Here is a 21096-nt window from a genome sequence, read left to right as displayed (position 1 = left end):
TCTTGAAGCTTTATTTTTTTTTTTTGGTTTTGTTTTTGCTGTTTGACACCTCTTTTTTTGTCTGTAGCTTTTTTTTCCCTTTTTCTATTTGACACCCTCTTTTAACTTTCGACAGTCTCATTTTTATTTCTTTTTTCTATTTGACACCATAATTTTTTTTTTGTTCAGTCCTCTTTTAAATGACTGAACCATCATCCAATGCTATTACTGCAAGTGCAACGAGGATGATTATGTTGGGATTGGAGAAGATGATTAGAGTCTCAACCTTCACTTTGCACTTTGCATTATGTTTTTATCATTTTCTTATTTTGAACTCTTTAATGAGTTTATTTGGTGTTGGTACTTGATTATTATATGAACTCATGAAACTTTTAGTTTATTTGAATGCAATCTTTTGTTTTTTTTTTTCAATTTCAATGAGTTTATATATATGTATTTTTTTTTGTCTGCCATGACATCCATCATTTTCCGCTACGTCATCTGCCATATTTTTATGGCGGATTTTTAGCTTTTCGTCATGAACCGCCATCCACCATTAACAACATTGTTTGAACCTAAAAAAATGTTTCTTGGTCTTTTATGAAACAGAAATGATTCAGAAAAAAGAAAAAAAAAAAAAAAAAAAACATATTCGTTCGGTTCGGTTGAACCATATTTGCTGTTTGGTCTTTTATGAACCAAAACATGGCCAGTCCCACCATAACATCGAGCTCCTCAACTCGGAGTAATAAATTTAAGTATTTAACTGCATATCGATGTAGGGGTGCTTCTTCCTTTATCTATCTATCTATCTATCTATCTATATATATATATATATATATGAAATGCTGGTTGATTTTTATGAGGTGCAGGAAGCTTTAGCCTTGATGTAGGGAACATCCAAGAACAGCTAGACAGACTTCTAGGTAACACAACAACATTAATTTTTATTGTGTGGTGATAACATAAATTGAAGAATATTCAGGATGAACACAGTATTAGTACTAGGCTACAATAAAATAAAGGATTTGCTTAAAACTAAATCAAGGGGTAGGGTGTATAGAAATGATACAAAAGAAATGAAAAATAACAAAAATGTTCATATTTTCATCCGAGAAACTGATATAATCACATTCAACAAGTCCAGTACATATGAATCTCTTTTCAATTTTCAAGTTAAACATATATCAGACATATCTTTCTTTTTCTCTTAAAATTTCTGACATCATAATTATAAACAAAGTCATTTTTGAGTGGAAAACCTGTTGCCAGAAGAACACATTCCATAATACCACTCAAAAATCAGACTCTGTATCTCTTACATAGTTTACAGACAAGTTCATCAAAATTTTGGACCATAATTCACTTCCTCAAAATTCTTGTTTTGACACCCCCTGAAATTTAGTAAGAAATAAATGAACCTTAAAACGAATGAGGCAGAAAGAACCCTATAACAAAGAAATATAAAAATGGATTGGATGGAATGGTGGCATTGATTATAATCACCACCTATATATGCCTGTCAAAAAGTGGGGAGGGAGAAAATAAAATTTGTCACATACCTTCAACTTCCTCAAATTGAACTTCCTTCACCAAGTCAGATGCCGCGTTATACTCAAATCTACACAGTAAATGGAAAGTATGCCCTTAGTGATAGGTTTTAAAGTTGTATAACAATGTAATAATCAAATTCTATACTCGAGCAAAATTCAAAAACTTCATACAAAGGCATCCAGAAACACCTTTGATGAAACACAACAAAAACATTTTCTCAGTAGAAAACAACTTAAAATTATGGGTTAGGGAGTGTTACAACTTACAATACAGCTTTGGTTATTAAATGCTATCTATCTAATAATTCCTGCAGTTATGGGACTAGGGAATGAGGTAGTGTAGGTGGTCTCTATCATGCATGCAGAGGAACTATCGTAGTAGCTTTAAGGCATCAAAAATGGGAACATGAGATGCATTTAGATACAAGCATGTGGAGGAAAAGAAAAACACTCTAATGAAATGGAATTCCATAAGTTTGCGAATGAAATGTTGGGTGATAAAGCAATCAAAAAATTTGAAAGATTTAAAAAAACCAGTTGAATTCCTCAAGCATGGCCATGTCATTTTCCTTTACATCATAAAAATTCTGAATGAAATGTAGCTAGAAAAGTTAGTGGCATCTGTCATCATTTTTCACAATTCTTAAAACGATGGCTGAAAGCCTGAAAACCTTCACAGGATCACTAAAATGTGACTAATATGCCAGAATGTTAATATGAACTTGAATGCATCGCTGAAGCCATTTCCAGCCATACTGCAACCTTTCACTTTGCAGGGTTGAGATTTAATCAATTTTGCTCTTTGCAACTTCACAAAAGTGGATACAGAATCCAGGTTGGCCACAGGACTCTAATAAAACCATATTATTGCAGCATAACTGATACGCAAAAACAAAAAAGAAGCTGGATTCGAGGCCAGTACCTCCTGAAGAAAGGAAGGAAATGGAAGCTTTTGTATTTCATATCCATGATCATTACAATTGCTTTATTTTATACTACTTCCTTGTCTAACAGAATTTGTCATTACTGCTAATTCTACTGAAATGCTGGTTACATAATTTTGGTTATGCTTGTCCCCTCTGAGGTACACCAACAAATCATTAGCAATTTCACACCACCAGGTCAGCTTCCTTTTTCGAAGCCTTACACGTAATCTTTAAGGTAAGAGGGCTTTGTGATGGCCCTCTTAGCTTTTCCTTCTATCTGCACCTCTGTTTTCTGTAATGGCACCATTGATTTCTGCACTTTGTCCTCAGCACACTGTTGTTGAGCTTCTGTATCATCCTCCACCCCTTGAAAAATCACCTTGTCCTCAAGGTGATAATCCTCCTTCAATTGCGCCCAATTTTCCCATGATGTCTCATCTCGGGACAGTCCATCCCACTGAACCAACACCTCCAGAGGCCCCTGAGCTGTAGTTCGACGAGAGTCTAAGATAGCCAAAGGCATGATCAAGGGTTGATGCTGGATAAATTGTTTCGGCCAGTGAACTTGTGGAACGGATTCCAGTGACCCTTTGAATGGTTTTAATAATGAACAGTGGAAAACAGGGTGTATGCGAGCTTCTGCCGGTAACCTGAGACGATAAGCAACAGACCCAATGCGTTCCTCAATTTGAAAAGGTCCATAAAACCGCTTCGCCAATTTACCCGTTATGACCTGTGATCCCTTTGCTGAAGCTTGTCGATGTGGCCTTAGTTTTAGCATGACCCAATCGCCGGTCTGGTAGACCACCTCTCTGCATTTAGTATCAACGATCATCTTCATGCGAGTCTGAGCTTTCAGAAGCTTTTTGCGGATAGCTTGAAATGTGTTCTCTCTGTTAGTTAGCAATCCATCAACTGCGTCAAGGGTAGAGGAACCAGTGATGTAATCAGGGAAATTAAACGGCTTGCGGCCGAAGGTAACTTCATAGGGGGTGGTGCCCGTTGCCGCGTTCCAAGCTGTGTTATGAGACCATTCCACCCACAGGAGGAGTTTGCCCCATTCCTTTGGCTTTTGATGCACAAATGCTCTTAAGTATTGCTCGATGACTCTATTCAAAGCTTCAGTCTGGCCATCACTTTGTGGGTGATAAGCTGAGCTCATCCTGAGCTGCGTGCCACTGTGTCGAAAAAGTTCCTGCCAAAATTTGCTGATAAACAGGGGATCACGATCCGAGACTAAGCTACGGGGGAGACCATGAAGCTTTCCCACAATGTCCATGAATAAGGATGCCACGGTGTGAGCTTTGTGTGTAGTAGGGAGCATGCCCAAGTGTATCCCTTTGGAAAATCTATCCACTACAACCAAGATCACTATGTTGCCGTGATAGGAGGGAAGCCCAGTGATGAAATCAAGGGATAAGTCTTCCCAAGGGCGTTGAGGAACAGGTAGAGGACATAAGAGGCCGGCAAGGCGTTTGGTCTCGTATTTAGTGTGTTGACAGTCCATGCACTGGGATATGAACTTGGCGACATCGTCCCTCGTTCCTGGCCACTCAAAATTTTCCGACAAGCGTGCGACAATCTTGGTGATGCCCATGTGGCCTCCAGCAGGGGTGGAGTGGTATTCCACCAGTAGTGTTGAAATCAGAGCTAGGCCCTTTGGTAGCCAAATTCGCCCCCTTCTGAGAATCAAATTGTTTACCACCATAAAGCCTGACTAGCTTGTGGGATTTGTGATGATTTCCTCTCGAAGCTGCCAGTATTGGGCGTTTTCTTCTGATTGACTTTGAAGTTCTTCCAGGAACATTGGGCACGAAACAGAGAGACTTAGCATGGTGGAGGTTTCAGGCTCGAAACACCGAGAGAGAGCGTCGGCCGCCTGGTTGTGTACGTCGGAGCGATATTGGATTTGATAGTCATACCCCATCAGCCTCGCAAGATATGTATGCTGCTCTAGTGTCTGAATTACTTGCATCAGAAGCTCCTTGAAACTACGGTGGTCAGTGATGATGGTGAAACGGTGGCCAAGTAAATACTGCCGCCATTTCTTCACCGTTGCCGTTATGGCAAATAATTCTCGAACATACGCTGAGGCACGCAATAGTTTTGGGGGAAAAGGCTTACTGAAGAAGGCAATTGGATGATTGCACTGCGACAGAACCGCCCCCATCCCCACGCCTGAAGCATCAATTTCAACGGTGAAGGACAATTGAAAGTCCGGCAGGACGAGAACAGGAGCCTCCGAGAGAGCTTGCTTGAGCTTATCGAAAGCCAATTGTGCCTGAGGAGGCCAGTCAAACTTGTCCAGAGTGGAGAGGTGGACCAAGGGTGCTGCCATCGTCGCGTAACCGCGAATGAACCTGCGATAGAACCCCGCAAGCCCCAAGAAGCTTCACACCGCCCTCATAGTGCGTGGTGTCGGCCATTGTCGAATTGCCTTGATCTTAGAAGCTAAAGGTTCTACCCCCTTACGCGACACAAGGTGGCCGAGATACTCAACCTGGCTTTGAGCAAAGAAGCATTTTGTGAGTTTTAAAAAGAATTGATTGTCCGATAGTACCTGAAATGCTATTTCCAGATGAAGTAAGTGATCTGCAAAGGAAGCACTATATAACAATATGTCGTCGAAGAAGACGATGACAAGTTGACGAAGGTAAGGCTGAAAGATCTTGTTCATAGTGGCTTGGAACGAGGATGGTGCGTTGCACAACCCAAATGGCATTACTCTGAATTCGTAATGGCCATGATGGGTGCGAAAGGCAGTTTTGGGGACGTCAGCCGTGTGCATACGTATCTGATGGTAGCCCTGCAGAAGATCAAGCTTAGAGAAGCAAGTGACCCCTCCTAACTCATCAAGCAGCTCATCAATAGTAGGAATGGGAAAACGATCCCGGATAGTTATGGCATTCAAAGCGCGGTAATCTACGCAAAACCGCCATGTCCCGTCATGCTTCTTGACTAAGAGCATCGGAGAAGAAAAAGGGCTGGTGTTGGGTTGGATCAGGCCCTTCTGCAGCATCAATTCAACTTGGAGCTCAATTTCACACTTCTGAAAGTGTGGGTAGCGATATGGACGGACATTTACAGGGGTGGATTGAGGAAGAAGGTGTATATGGTGGTCTGTATCTCGCGCCGGTGGTAAAGTGTCAGGCTGGTTAAACAGGAAGTGGAACTTGGCGAGAAGGTCTCGAATGGGTGAGGGGAGGGATTCAATGGGGTCAGGGTTGTCGGTAAGGATGGAGATATGGCAATAAATGCCAGCCCCTTGTGTCCGAGATAGCCGACGGAATTGTGACGGAGTTAACGCATTCATGGTGGATTTGTTCTCCCCTGCAAATTCCACCAAACGGCCGCCATGGAAGAATTGCATACACAGGGTGTTGTAATTAGTGAGGATTGGTCCCAAGGCCTTGAGCCACTGGACCCCTAAAACCACGTTAGCACCGGAAATGGGTAACACGTGGAGGTCTACAGTGAACTGAGCAGATTGCATGTTGAGGACGATGGCTTCGTAGACACGTGTGCAGGTGAGGTGTTGTCCATTGCCCACCATGACCCGCAATGGAGAGGTGTCACGACAGGGAAGTTGCAATTGAGTCACCAACTGATGCTGGATAAAATTATGTGTGCTGCCGCCATCCACCAACACCACGACACGATGGTCAGCGATTGTGCCTATTAAATGCAACGTCTCCGGTGCCACATGGCCTGCCAGGGAGTTAAAACTAATTTGGGTCGGGTTCGGGTCAATTGAATCCACATTATCGGGCGGGTCGGGTAACGGGTCAGGGCGCACTATATCAGACAGGGATGGGTCTTCTTCCTCAGCGATTAGCAGAAAAACCCTAGAGGCACAGCGGTGGCCTCTATGGTATTTCTCATCGCAATTAAAACAAAGGCCACACTCAAGATGGGATATGATGTCTTCCTGAGAGAGACGCTTCACCGTTGGAGGCGGAGGGCGAGCAGGAGGAGGTAACAGTGGTGGGAGAGGAGTAGCTCGCGGAGGGGGAAGAGGTGGGGTGGGCTGCGGTGGAGGAACCCGAGAGCGTGAAGGTTGGCGAGCGTCCAGTAGCTTCTCTTCCTGGAGACGAGCCAGACCTGCGGCCTGCACCAAGGTCAGTGGTTGGTGCGCCTGCACCTCGCGGCGGATCTCCAGAGTTAAGTCAGAGATAAAACAGCTCAGTAGGAACAGTGAGGGAAGACCGATGATGCGATTTGCGAGGTCCTGGAACTCCAACAAGTAATGAGCAACGGAACCCCTCTGTGTCAATTTGAATAATGCTCCCGTAGGATCATTGTACTGTGATGGTGCAAAATGCGTTTGTAGGGCTTGGAGGAAGACAGGCCAAGACGTGAACTGACCTTTCGAGGTCATCCACTGGAACCACGCTAGTGCTCTGCCTTCCATGTAGAAGGAAGCAATGGTGAGCCTCTCAGTTTCCGATGTACGGTGATATTCGAAAAACTGATTGATTTTGAAAACTCAACCTAGGGGGTCAGTACCGTCAAACCTCGGGACATCTAATTTCATGCGGTGTGTGTTTGCAAGGACAGTGGGGGATGGTGGAAAGGACATGGATGGTGAGGCTGAGGCGAAGAGGGCGGGGGAGACACGGGTAAGCAAGTCCTCGATTTTTTGGGTCAAGGAATTCATGGATTCACCAAGGGACGATTGATTCTGTGTAAGGCGGAATAAAATTTCATCAAGTCTGTCAGGGGTACCCATGGCTGTGTGTGAATCAAAATGAGAGCACCAAAATTGATACGCAAAAACAGAAAAGAAGCTGGATTCGAGGCCAGTACCTCCTGGAGAAAGGAAGGAAAAGGAAGATTTTGTATTTCATATCCATGATCATTACAATTGTTTTATTTTATACTACTTCCTTGTCTAACAGAATTTATCATTTACTGCTAAGGAATATTCTACTGAAATGCTGGCTACACAATTTTGGTTATGCTTGTCCCCTCTGAGGTACACCAACAAATCATTAGCAATTTCACACCACCAGGTCAGCTTCCTTTTACGAAGCCTTACACGTAATCTTTAAGGTAAGAGGGCTTTGTGATGGCCCTCTTAGCTTCTCCTTCTATCTGCACCTCTGTTTTCTGTAATGGCTCCATTGATTTCTGCACTTTGTCCTCAACACCCTATTGTTGAGCTTCTGTATCAATAACATAATACTTACCTCTTTATTAGAAATGCTAAACAGTTTCAAACACACTCTTTATTGGTTGAAATTTATTAAAACTCACAAAATTGTGTAGATCTCACTCCTTACTTAATAAAACACCATGCATCATTTTGTGGTTTCCAATAACTTTTACCAATAATAATAGTGTTAGAAGTAATGTGTCAGAGAGTATCATACTAGCAATCCTCTTTATGCCAATGAACAGAAAATTTCACAATAAAAATGACTATTCAATCATACCAAGTCACCAATTGTACATCAATAACTTCATAAACAACAAACACATCAAAGACACATAAACTCATGCACCAATTGTGCATAATAAAAACTTTTTGTTTGAATAAACTAATCCATAAGTACTTATAAAATAAAATAAAATGAATCAAACTGTTTTTAATAAGTTAAAATGATAAGAACCTTGGGAGAATCACAACACAAAAGCTTGGAGAGCCCAAAGTGTTATAAACGACACACTAGAATCCCTTGCTTCCAATGTGGGACTCAAGTCCCTTACCTTGCAATTTGATCCTAACATCCCACCACACATCCACAACTAAGACGACCATGTGAGTTTGCTCTGCACTAGCCCTTTGACTACTCTCGAGATAACACTGCAATGTCAGCATCACCGCCCATGTTGCTCGTTTGCAACTCAGACATGGCAGAAGGCTCTAATACCACGTGATAGAAACCTAGTATCTTAATAGCAAGAATACGGGATTTCTCCCCGCAATACAGTGTTTAACTATGCTCAAAGTCCCAAATTATCTCACAAATGACCAAAATTGATCTATCTCTCCCCTTCCTATTTATATTTAGAATTTAATGTCTATGCACTTTACATTGTCATCCAATTACAAATCTCCACTTGAATTAGATTAATATAATTATTTTAAAAGTCAACAAACTTATCATACATGGTGGGTTGTGATTGAATGATTGTGTAAAATTTTCTACACTGTGGGTACATAACCCTTTTTCTCTTATATTATAGACAACATCAACATGCCTTATTCCGTCTATGTAGCTCACAAAGTAACTAACCAATGGATATCTAACCTAACATGACTAACTACTAATAGGAGTTGCCAAACATAAATAACTTATGCAACTTAGATAAAATAGCTTCTACAAAAGTTGAGACACACAAGTCAAAATTCAAGTTACAAGAAAATTTTAATTATTTTATTTTCTTATTTCCTTTTTCTATCAACTCTCATAGCAAAACTCACAAACATAAACAACATAGTCAACGTTCAGTCAACGATTTGGTAAACCCCATTTACCTATTGGAGAAAACGACATCGAGTTCGAACCCCGTCGCACTCTTGGCCTTGGTAGCCTCGACCAGCACCGTGACAATCTCCGTCTTCCGAGTACTAGCCATGAGCAAATCATACTCCGACGGAACAATCACCGCGAAAAAATTATCACTCAGTTCACTCAGACAAACCCTCTCCACCGCCGCAAGCACTATTCTCCGCTTCAGCGCGTCCACCTCAGGGTCAACGATGTAAATCGCAGAATCCGTGATCATCAGAACGCAGCGTTTCATCTTCCCGGAGCCCGTAAACTTCAGAACCCTGTCCGCAAACAGAACCTCATTGTCCCCTATAAAACGGAATAGCAGTATCAGAAAATGAAATTCAAACTTTTTTACTTATAATAAGATAATAAAAAAAGAGTGAGGTTGTTTAAATTTTAAAAAATAAATAAATAAATAAAAACACTATTAGAATAAATTTTTTATATAATTTTTTTTAAAGAGTTGATAAAACTTGGTTATTAAAATAAGTATAAAACTATTTATTTATAAACAGGAACCATATTCACAACTATACTAAATAAATAAATAATTATTTATTTTATCAAAATAAATAATTATTTCAATAAATAATAAATTTAAAAAAATTGATTCATGTTTGATTTGATGATTTGGAGGAGAAAAAAAGAAACAAAACATCACTAAAATCTATTCATAAAAAGATTAAATTTATAATATATAAGATTTACTTAATAGTTGGAGGAAAATGTCCCGAATTTAAACCAAAATCACCGACAAAAATTAACAATAATATCTAACAATAAAACAATCAAATTTAGCGTCAGATAACCTTGTTTCTGTAGAATTTTGATTAGGAAAGGGTGGGAAGGGACGTTGAGGTAGTCTCCTTTGTGGTCTCTGTGGAGAGAGGCTTTTCGGCGAACCTTGATGCCCATGAAGGGTTCTTGGTCGTCGGAGACGTTGCTGTTGGAGGATTTGAAACGGATCGTTTCCTCCGGTTCGTCGGCGTCAGGAACGTCGTCGTATTTGGGATCTTCGATCTGGACCCGCCGAGGCATCTTCTAGAACCGTTGAATCGGAACCGGAGGGAGAGGGTGGTATCGAATGGGTGGCGATTAAAGAAGGTCCTGTTCGAATTGGAAAAAGAGAGGTAGGAGCATGTGCTGGTGGTGGAGGTGGACCCCACCAGGTGCGATGAAGTTGAAGATATCGATGATTGTGCTTATGTGCTTGCCTTGTGGTTGGAGTAATAAAATTGTAAAATAATTTCTTCTTCCCGCCAGACACATTTTAATAACTGAAATAATATATAAAAAAACCAAAATATATAAATGGTTGCTTAATTTATTTATTTTTTTTAAATTGGTCTCTTTAGTTTTAAAAGTTCTAAAACATCTAACTTATTTAATTAATGACAAATTAATTCTTTTAAAAAATTGTTAATTATCAATTCTTGGGTATGATTTTAAACTTATTTTTTATTTATTCAAGACTTGAAATTTGCCTATAAGATTTGTTTAAATGAATACTATGAAAATTGAATTCGGACCAAATGAGACATAAATAAGATTAAAAAATATATGAAAAGTGATTCTCTCATGAGTAATCAAAAATCTGAAAATTTATATAACATTTTTTACTTATTACTTACAAGATTGATTTTTCATTACATTTATGACCTTTTTTGTTTCAAATATTAGATATTTTTATAGTTTTCATGTTGATAAATTTAATGGCATAAGTTTCACTTCTTAAATAAAAAATGTTTAAAATTATGAGCGGTTAAGAGATCCGCTTAACGCACAAGCTGCCGCAAGCAATTAAGCTTAGCGGATATGAATGGCGCTAAGCTAAATCAAATCCAATTTAAACCGAAAGAATATCCGCTTAGCCAGTAGATTATGCACTCAGCCCCATGGCCCTCAATTCTGACCGCAATGAAAAGCGCTTGGTGACATAGGGTCGCGCTTAGCCAAGGGAAGCCATTGCTCAGCGATCAGTTTGTCGCTTAGCAAAATTCAACTCGAATTGATTTTGGCTTAGCCAAACCTTGGCTGGCTTAGCGGAAATAATCAACCTCAGGTGCCAGGGTGGTGCGCTAAGCGCTTGAACTCGTGGCTTAGCGCATGAGTGATTATGCGCTTAGCGAGAAGCAGGTGTTTTGCGAAAGGACTAATTTTCAAAAAGATTTTTTTTTCTGAGTTATAACTTAGTCCTTTCCCAAGAAATTAAAACCTTTAATTTCACATTCAAAGAGAGGTTGATATGCTCCATGTAAAGATTATTAAGCAAGTTTCTAATGATCAAATGCATGAAAAACAAACAGAACAAAGATTAAAACTGGGTTGCCTCCCAGGAAGCGCTTCTTTAACGTCATTAGCTTGATGCTTTTACCTCTCTGAGCAATCTCATGTTTTGGTTCTCGCCTTCAGAACCTCTTGACCTTCTCCCATTACCTGCAAGCAAACATTGTGTTCTGGAGTAGGCTTGTCTTCCACAAACAAGTCGAAATCAATTTTCTGGTCTTCAAAACCTAACTCCAGCTTTCTCTTCCCCATGTCAACTATGCAGCTTGCAGTCAACATGAACGGCCTTCCCAAGATTACAGGGATGTCAATATCTTCAGAGATATCCATGACCACAAAGTCTGCTAGGAAGATAAAATGTTTTACCCTGACCAACACGTCTTCAATCACTCCATAGGGCCTGGTAATGGAGTGGTTAGCTAATTTCAAAGTCATTCGAGTGGGCATAATCTCCAACTCTCCCAGTCTTCTGCACATGGAGAGTGACATCAAATTAATGTTGGCTCCCAGATCAATAAAAGCCTTTCCCACATTGACTTCTCCTATTCAACAAGGAATGGTTACACTCCCAGGATCTTTGTGCTTAGGTGGAAGGATCTTTTGGATTACAGCACTACAATTTCCTTCCACTATGATGTTTTCCTGATGAATGTACCTGTGCTTCCTTGTCAACATATCTTTCAAAAATTTAGAGTAGAGTGACATCTGCTGCAGAGCTTTGCCAAAGGGCATGGTTATTTCCAGTTTCCTGAAAATATCCAAAAACCTTGCCAAATGACGATCTTTTTCTTTCTTGGAAGGCATCACAGGATATGGTACTTCCACACTTTCTTCCACAACCTTTCCACTTCTACTATTCTCTGCAACCTTATTTTTTTCATTTTCATTTTTCTCATTTTCTATTTCTTTTTCTCTTTCTTTTTCTTTTTCTTGGTCCTCCATCTCTTTATTCTGGACCATTATTTTCTTCCCTTTTTCCTGATTCTCTTTACCCTTCACATCATTTTTCTTAACCTCGGCACCTGCCTTTTCACTAAGTTGTTCCTTGTCTACCATATTTTCTTCATCCTCAGCTTCCACAAACCTTTTACTCCTGGTCATCACAGCCTTGCATTCCTCCTTAGGATTATTTTCCGTATTTGCTCCAAAGTTGTTTGATGACTTGTCAGCTATCTGCTTGGCAAGTTGTCCCATCTGTACTTCAAGGTTCTTTAGTGCTGACTCAATACTTGAGTGTACCCTTGTCTCTGCTGATTCCCCATGAAATGAATTTCTTGAGTGTTATCGTCAGTGGGAAAGCATTGGCCTGTCTCATGAGCTTCACCATAAATGGTACAACTTGTGACCTGCAAAATAGAAGAATGTGTAGGTTGTTGATGCAATCCTACTCCGCAAGGGCATTGGATAGAAAAACTCCAAGTAGATTGGGCCAGAGATGCAAGAGAAGGCCCTAGGGTTCTTATGAGCCTTAGGGTAGATTTCGGGCCCATGGGCTAAGTACGAGCCCGCTTATCTTTGTAAATATTAGATTAAGGTTTCATTATTTTTGGGCCTTGTATTTAGGGCTCCATAATGTAGGTAGGGTACCCTAGAAATATAGGATTTTTCAGCCCTTGTATTTTAGGGCACCTAGACTAGTTTTTGTATTAGGGGTAGTTTTGTAATTTCACATGCACAAAGTGGATATTTGATGTGTGTGGTTGGAAATAAATTTAATTGAATTGGTAGAAGCCCAATCCAATTAAATTTTAGAGGGGGAGGTGAGCATTTGCTTACTACACCCCATTGCCACATCATATAGTCACACTTTGTGCATGTCCTTCATGCTTTTCATGCCTCATGACACCTAAGCACACTTAGTGGAGAATCTTGGAATTGATCTTGGATTAGTGGGCTGAACCATAACTAAAATTCACTAATCATAATTAGTGAAATTTTGGCTCCAAAGTTTGGCTCCACAAATTCAATTTCAAATTCAAGTGAAATTTGAATTTCCCTCCAATTTTGTGTGACACTTAGGCTATAAATAGAGGTCATGTGTGTGCATTTTTTTCAACTTTGATGATTTGAATATTAAACTTCAGATTTCAGAGCTCATTTAGAGCACAAAATTTCGTGCTCTTCTCTCCCTCTCCCTTCATTCATCTCCTTCTTCCTCCAAGCTCTTATCCATGGCCTCCTATGGTGGTGAGCTTCTTCTAGACTCATCTTCTCCTTGAAGTGGCGTCTCCTCTCTCTCTCCCTTTCTCCATTCCGCTGCCATTCATCTTCCAAGAAGCAAAGGAATCCATTGATGAAGAAGATCCTAGGCCTACAAGCTCCAATGGAGCTTGCATCATGTGGTATCAAGAGCATCTTCATCTAGGTGATGTTCTTTTGCTTCCTCTATCTTTTTGTTCGGTGAATTCTCTTTAATTCCTTGTTCTTCATCTTATTCTCCATGTATATCCTCCATTGTCTTGTGGTTTGGTTCTGTTTATAGTAGATTCAAAAAAAAATAAACCGATTAAATCTTAGATCTACACTTGTTCTTGCATTTCAATGGTTCAAATTTTGTAGATCTACTCTTGAATCTTGTTTTTGTGTTGATTTTAGGTTCTATCAATTTTCATTCATAATATTCTTGTGCTGAACCTTTAGATCTAAATTTTGTTCCAAAATATTGATTAGAAAAAAAAAACACAAAAATCTAAGTGTAAATCACTTAATCCATGTTGTCTTAGAGTCATGTTTAGTCATAGTAATTGTCACATTATGCTCTAAGTTTGTGTTGAATTTTTATTTTGCTTTTTGAATTCTAGATACATTTGTTCATGTATTCTTGTCATTCTTAGCCTATCTTTTCAATTTTGAGTCTAATTCATGCATGTTATTTAGTTCATAACATGTTCTAAATCAATTCCTAGAAGTAGTCTTGTTGTTGAACTCTTTTTTTGTTTTCTAAGATTCCTACATGATGCCTATGATGAAGTTGAGATGTGGTGCTGAGTTGTGGCTGGATTTGTGAATCAAATAAGTCTTAAGCTCTCTTGAATTGTGTTATTCAAGATAATTGAGCATAAGCAAACACAAATTGTAACTATCCAAGCCTTAAGCAACATAAACACTACTCTTGATTTCTAGGTTGAAATCGCTGGTGCAGGCAGCTTGAACATACAAAAGTGTATAAATTACTGGGAATTGGTCACTACGATTTTTGAGCTGAAACTTTTACCGAATTTTCTAGACATCTGGACCAAAATTATAAAAAAAGAACCAAGCGATTTGGATTAAAGGAAAAAATAAGAAAAATCTCACAAGTTGGCAGAAAAATCAGTGTCCAGGAAAAAAAAAAAAGAAAAGTGAAAGGAAAGTGTGCTTGTTGTTTTGGCTCAAAATTTGTTCTATAATTGGTGCATATTTTATACCAATCCTAGTTCTGAAATTTCAATTGAAAATTATTGTGAAAACAAGTGCCAAAACTAGAGGTTTCTTGAGTCTTTTTTTTTTTTTTTTTAGTTTTTCTACTCTACTCTAGAGCCATTCTAGGTTTCTCTTTGAGTCCTAGCTTGCTTTTTTGTGCTTTCCATTGCTTTAATTGTTGAATAATCCTTGGAAATTTGTCTTGTTAAAACTCTATTGGTTTAGCTTTCATTTCATTTTTTTTTTGTCTTTGGTTATTGCTTGTCTCTTTGTTTCCTTGCTTGTGAGTTGCCATATAGGGAATTGGAAAGGAGGATTGGTGCCATATCTTGAAGAATTTGAGTCAAGAAGCAAGGGGCCAACCACCTTAAGAGCTATTGGACTAAGAAGCACTCCAAATTGAGTGAAACACTAAAGAGAGAATAGCCACCACAATTGAGGACTTTTTTCTTTGTAATTTTGTAATTGGCAATTTGCTTTGCTTTCAAATTTTGTAACAAAAAGGCCTTTCATTGGAAGTAAGTTGGGAGCCTCCGCTAGGTCACCCTACTTCCATTTGTGTGTAATAATTTTAGGCAATTTCCCCTTAGGATAGTGAGTGTTTTGTTGGGAACCTTAAATGAGGTCATCCAAACACTCTTAGGATCCGCCTAGTTTGCATTTCTTGCACTTTAATTTCTTGCTTATTTTCATAGCTTATTTCCTTTACCCTCCATTGTCAAACTGCCTAGATAGCTTGCCTTTTACTAATTAGTTTTTACCTTATCTTTCACACCTCTTTTAGTGTTTATTTTGGCTAGTTTCAACCATAGTTTATTTTACCTTTTGTTTTCAAACCCCCAACAAGAAAGAACCATAACTTAGGAACCAACATGAGTCTTCATTCTTCATCTAGTGTTAATGGTGAGGGTTCTACTCCTAAGGACCCCTTGTATAAGATATTAGATGAGTTGAGATCCCTTAAGTTGTGGAAAGAAAAACAAGAGAGAAAAGAAAAAGGTAAAAAAAGAGTGGAAGAAATAAGTCAAGATGAAAGAAAGAAAATAAGAGAGGAAGAAAGAAGAAAAATAATGAAAGAAATGAAAAGAGAAAAACATGTCTCCTATAGTAGTCATAACTCTTGCAAGAGCCTAAGTGAAGAACTTCGTGACTATTATGAAGGAAGGCATAGGTCCCATCTTAGACCTCACTCCCATAGGAGAGAAAATGAAAGAAAGCCTCAAGAGGTTAACATTAAACTCCCATACTTCCATGGGAAGGACAATGTAGAGGCCAATTTAGATTGGGAAATAAGGGTAGAGCAACAACTTAAAAGGAAGTCTACTTCAAAATCTTATGGCTCTCACTCTTATCCAAAGAAAGACCAAGGTCAAGGAATCTTAGGGGTGAGACCTTCTAAGCCCAAAGATGATAAGGGGAAGATAATAGAAAAGCAACCCCTTAAGGCTAGTATGCAAGAGAAGACTAGCTCCATGAAGTGCTTTAAATGTCTTGGAAGAGGACACATTACTTCTCAATGCCCCACCAAGAAAACCATGATTATGAGGGGCCAAGACATTTATAGTAGCCAAGATGAGGCTACTACTTCACCTTCCTCTAGTAAAAGTGAAGAAGCAAAAGGGGAAGAATCTAGTGAAGAGATCTACCCCCAAGAAGAAGGACAACCTTTAATGGTTAAGGAGGAGTGTAAGGAGGTAAGTGTCTCCTCCAAGAGGTTAGCTAAGAAGGAAAGACATTTTGAAATAAAGACAAATATTAAAGAAATTTCCCTTCTTAGACAACCTCCACATTTTCTCCTTTGTAAAAAGACACTTGTTAGCATTGCCACATCTCTTAGGCTTGAGTTTATTCCTCAAGTAAAGGAGTTGTTGGATGAGGGTTTGGTTCGCAAGAGATTAAATCCTTGTGCTTTGTTGGTGCCCAAAATAGGTATTATTAGGCACCAAATCCCTAAAATAGGTGGTGTGATGAATGCTTTGGGTGGTGCAACACTCGTTTGTAAAATTACTCATGCACCCAACATCTTCATGATTTGTGTACATAGGGACTCATTAGGTAGGTTTGTTCTTATTTTTAGTTTCAATACAAACTTAGGCACTCATATGGGACACCTTAGGTTTGTCATACTTTTTGGTAGGAATAATCAACATGAAAATACAGAAAAAGGTATGTTCTATTGCTTTACTTTTCTTAATTTTTTAAATTGTGATCAAAGGGTTCCCATGAACCCTAAGAGAATAAAGGTCATTCCTGAGTGGCTCGCTCCACCAAGTGTAAGAAAAATTTGGGGCTTCCAAGACTTAACAAACTTTTACAAAAGGTTTGCCCCATATTTTTCTATACTTGTAGCACCACTCATTGAGTTGGTGAGGAACCATGTTCCTTCATGGGAAGATGCCCAGGAAATGAGTTTTCAGACCTTACCTTACTTCAACATACTAAACACCACTAATACATATGTTTTTGTTCTTTTTACAGGTGTTAAGGGAAGGAGCCCAGAGTATCAAGAACCTCAGGATTTGAGGTCAAATCCTTTTCAAGGGGGAGGGAATGATGCAATCCTACTCCGCAAGGGCATTGGATAGAAAAACTCCAAGTAGATTGGGCCAGAGATGCAAGAGAAGGCCCTAGGGTTCTTATGAGCCTTAGGGTAGATTTCGGGCCCATGGGCTAAGTACGAGCCCGCTTATCTTTGTAAATATTAGATTAAGGTTTCATTATTTTTGGGCCTTGTATTTAGGGCTCCATAATGTAGGTAGGGTACCCTAGAAATATAGGATTTTTCAGCCCTTGTATTTTAGGGCACCTAGACTAGTTTTTGTATTAGGGGTAGTTTTGTAATTTCACATGCACAAAGTGGATATTTGATGTGTGTGGTTGGAAATAAATTTAATTGAATTGGTAGAAGCCCAATCCAATTAAATTTTAGAGGGGGAGGTGAGCATTTGCTTACTACACCCCATTGCCACATCATATAGTCACACTTTGTGCATGTCCTTCATGCTTTTCATGCCTCATGACACCTAAGCACACTTAGTGGAGAATCTTGGAATTGATCTTGGATTAGTGGGCTGAACCATAACTAAAATTCACTAATCATAATTAGTGAAATTTTGGCTCCAAAGTTTGGCTCCACAAATTCAATTTCAAATTCAAGTGAAATTTGAATTTCCCTCCAATTTTGTGTGACACTTAGGCTATAAATAGAGGTCATGTGTGTGCATTTTTTTCAACTTTGATGATTTGAATATTAAACTTCAGATTTCAGAGCTCATTTAGAGCACAAAATTTCGTGCTCTTCTCTCCCTCTCCCTTCATTCATCTCCTTCTTCCTCCAAGCTCTTATCCATGGCCTCCTATGGTGGTGAGCTTCTTCTAGACTCATCTTCTCCTTGAAGTGGCGTCTCCTCTCTCTCTCCCTTTCTCCATTCCGCTGCCATTCATCTTCCAAGAAGCAAAGGAATCCATTGATGAAGAAGATCCTAGGCCTACAAGCTCCAATGGAGCTTGCATCAGTTGTCCAATCTAGAGTTTAGTTGGCAGCTTACCAAGTGTTTCCGTTAGGATCTCAAGTTGCTTAGATAGCAACTTGTTTTATGCCAACAAGGCGTCGTGTAATGTTAGTTCCAACAGGCTCTTCTTTGTGGGTTGATGGGTTCTGTCCCTCAGGATGGCATGACCACTGGCTGACATGTTTGCTATGAGCTCAGTTGCTTCTTCTGGGGTTTTTAGCTTTATTTTTACCCCAGCAGAAGCATCTAGTAATTGCTTGGTTTGTGGTCTCAGCCCATCTATGAACATATTCAGTTGGATTGGCTCGGAGAATCCATGGGTGGGAGTTCTTCTCAGTAAGTCTCTAAATCTCTCCAATGCCTCACTCAAGGATTCATCATGGAACTGATGAAATGAAGATATTGTTGCCTTCCCTTCAGCAGTCTTAGATTTTGGAAAGTACTTCTTTAGGAATTTTTCCACCACTTCTTCGCAGGTTTTAAGACTGTTGCCTTTGAATGAGTGGAGCCACCTATTGGCCTCTTCTGCCAGTGAAAATGAAAAAAGGTTGAGTCTGATAACTTCATCTGGTACACCGGCAATCTTAACAGTATTGCAAATCTCTATAAATGTTGCCAAGTGTGCATAGGGATCTTCATTGGGTAATCCTTGAAATAAATTCCCTTGTATCAGATGGATCAAAGAATGTGGGTAGGTGATGTTGTGCGCTTGCACTTCAGGACGTTCAATGCTAGTGAAAAATTGTGGTATAGAGCCACTTGAATAGTCCTCAAGGGTAGTCCTCTGATCATGCTCATCTGCCATGGTAACAACTTCAAAATGTTGATTAGCGGATTCCCTTGATGATGGTGAATCAGGTGATAATGAATCAGAAAAATGAGTCTCCTCCTCAAGAATGGATGCAACTGTTCTGTCTTGCAACAGTTTCCTTCTCCTCTAAGCCCTGTTCCTTCTTAGTGTAGCTTCTATTTCTAAGTCCAAAGGAACTAAAGTGCCTGTAGGAGATCTAAGCATAAACAATACTAACAGAGCAGTGGTTATACAGTTCAATTAGAGAAGATAAATATAACTTAAAGAACAAAAAGAATAACAAATAAAGAATAGACACATAAAAACGAGCTAACTTCCCAAATAAAAAGAAGTTTCCCGGCAATGGCGCCAAAAACTTATTCGCAATCGGCGAGTGTATCGGATCGCACAAGTAGTATAAAATGGTAAGAACCGAGTATCGAACTCTCGGGAAACTTGTGTTATCTGGCAAGCTATTTTGATAAATAGGCGTCTAGTATGATAATATGACTGTGGTTATGAACATGTATTTAAACTATCAAGGCAAAAAGAAAGAAAATCACGCAAGAGAAATACTATGTAAAAACAAGTAGAGAATGCGTTGGTCATCCTCATAGGTTCCTGATGCTAAAAAGGATGTTCTCTATCTAACAATGCTCATGTGTTCCTATGTTGTCTCCTGGACTACTAGACCCTGATTCCTCATGATAACCTAGCCTAGTCCTGATCAAGCCTCGTCCACAGATTCCTCTTGTAAGACTAAACTCAACCAAGACCGCATTAAGACACACATACACAACTAAGTTCTTGTACCCCGATTCCTCGTGATAGCACAACAACTTAGTCCCGTACTATCAAGGACTTTAGAATCAGACCAATTTCCACTGTTGAAGGACCCTAACAAAGCATGCATCTACGTGATCAAGGTAAAAGCACACTGGAATGAAAAGCAGATAGCACAGAGAACACACAAAACATCATTACATAGATAGAAATATATTTACATCAGGTACCTATAGGGAAGATCCAACAGAGGATTTAGCTTTCTATAGTCCGGAAACCTCCTTTACAACAAAGAGAAGAACAAGATGAAAGACTGCAAAAACACAAGTGGTGAGGATGTCTCCTTCACCTCTAGGATCTCACAATCACTCACAAACTCATCTCAAGCTCTCCAAACGGCTTCTGCTTTGAACTCGCGTCTCTGCAGATCTTCACACAACAAAATCTCTCAGAACTCTCTGGAACTTGGACCTTTATCTCTCTAGAACCTTCGTGTATGCAGAGCTTCTCAAGAAAAGTGCCAAACTCCCCTTTGCAAATCTGATTTCAGGCTTAAATAGGTGGCCTTGTTCGTGCTCGTGCGCTTAGCGCAGATCTGGATCGCTTAGCACACATAAGTGGATTTTGGCTTAGCGCGTTTGTTTCGCTTAGCGGATGAGATGAAGCGGTGCGCTTGATGACCTGGAGTGGTGCGCTTAGCGAACTTGACAACTCATCTTCTTCTGGATTCTTCCTCGCGCTTAGCCACTGAAGGTTGCGCTCAGCGAATTCTCGCTAAGCCAGTAGCTTGGCTTAGCGAAAGAGTGAAAAACAACACTTTACCAAAGTTGCCTATTTAACCTGAAATTGAGAGAAATTGATTATTAAACGCACAAAACAAAAGTATAAATTATCTAATACCTATATTTAACAAAAAGTACTTATAGTATTACAAAACAACCATAAATTGGGAAAGTTTGATACAATATACATAGGTTTTATACACAAAAGTTAGTCATATTCATCGACTAACAGTAGCCCCTTTCGAGAGGCTCAACCAATTCTTATAGGGTCTTCACCTCCTGCGGATGGCCCTTCAAATTCCTTGGTAGCTTCCTCCTCTGCCCCTTCCTTGGTCCTGGGTGAGACATCTGGACAAGAATAACTAGTTTTCCCTTTGGTGGAGCAAGTCTTCTCCCATGTCTTTGACATTGTCTCTACCCTGAGCTTGTCAGTGTTCAATAATTTTTTTGGAATCCTCTTCAATAATTTCCCCTATGGTTCCACTTATCTCTGGAGAAGCAATCAAAGAATTACATATTGTCTTCATGTTCTAGGCAGATGATGAAGAAGAACCGGAGGGGAAGCTGCCTGTCAAAGCTGAAG

General features: G+C 39.6%; 2 protein-coding genes across 2 annotated transcripts; both read right to left on the bottom strand.

The window, feature by feature from the left end:
- Positions 1-1083: 1083 nt before the first annotated feature.
- Positions 1084-10221, bottom strand: LOC100818959 (myosin IB heavy chain). The gene is made up of 4 exons (XM_003541526.5): positions 9768-10221; positions 8940-9264; positions 1542-1600; positions 1084-1373 (listed from the first exon to the last, which is right to left on the bottom strand). Exons 1-4 carry the CDS (start codon positions 9994-9996, stop codon positions 1342-1344), a joined length of 645 nt encoding a protein of 214 aa, XP_003541574.1. The 5' UTR covers positions 9997-10221; the 3' UTR covers positions 1084-1341.
- Positions 4851-8923, bottom strand: LOC112998768 (uncharacterized). Its single transcript, XM_026124968.2, has one exon. The coding sequence runs from the start codon at positions 6867-6869 to the stop codon at positions 4851-4853; it is 2019 nt and encodes a 672-aa protein (XP_025980753.1). The 5' UTR covers positions 6870-8923.
- Positions 10222-21096: the final 10875 nt, after the last annotated feature.

Source organism: Glycine max, chromosome 13, assembly GCF_000004515.6.
Source record: "Glycine max cultivar Williams 82 chromosome 13, Glycine_max_v4.0, whole genome shotgun sequence".
NCBI classification, from domain to species: domain Eukaryota; kingdom Viridiplantae; phylum Streptophyta; class Magnoliopsida; order Fabales; family Fabaceae; genus Glycine; species Glycine max.
Note: the sequence above shows the minus strand (reverse complement) of the source record. Positions and strands in the feature narration are given on the sequence as shown.

Excerpts from the sequence above, each read along its gene's own strand:
- LOC112998768 (XM_026124968.2), bottom strand. The coding sequence starts at position 6,869 with ATGGAAGGCAGAGCACTAGCGTGGTTCCAGTGGATGACCTCGAAAGGT.
- LOC100818959 (XM_003541526.5), bottom strand. The coding sequence starts at position 9,996 with ATGCCTCGGCGGGTCCAGATCGAAGATCCCAAATACGACGACGTTCCT. Across the intron at positions 9,265-9,767 it reads CAAAATTCTACAGAAACAAG|GGGACAATGAGGTTCTGTTT; the intron begins GTTATCTGACGC and ends TCCGTTTTATAG. Across the intron at positions 1,601-8,939 it reads GATGTCGTTTTCTCCAATAG|ATTTGAGTATAACGCGGCAT; the intron begins GTAAATGGGGTT and ends TTTACTGTGTAG.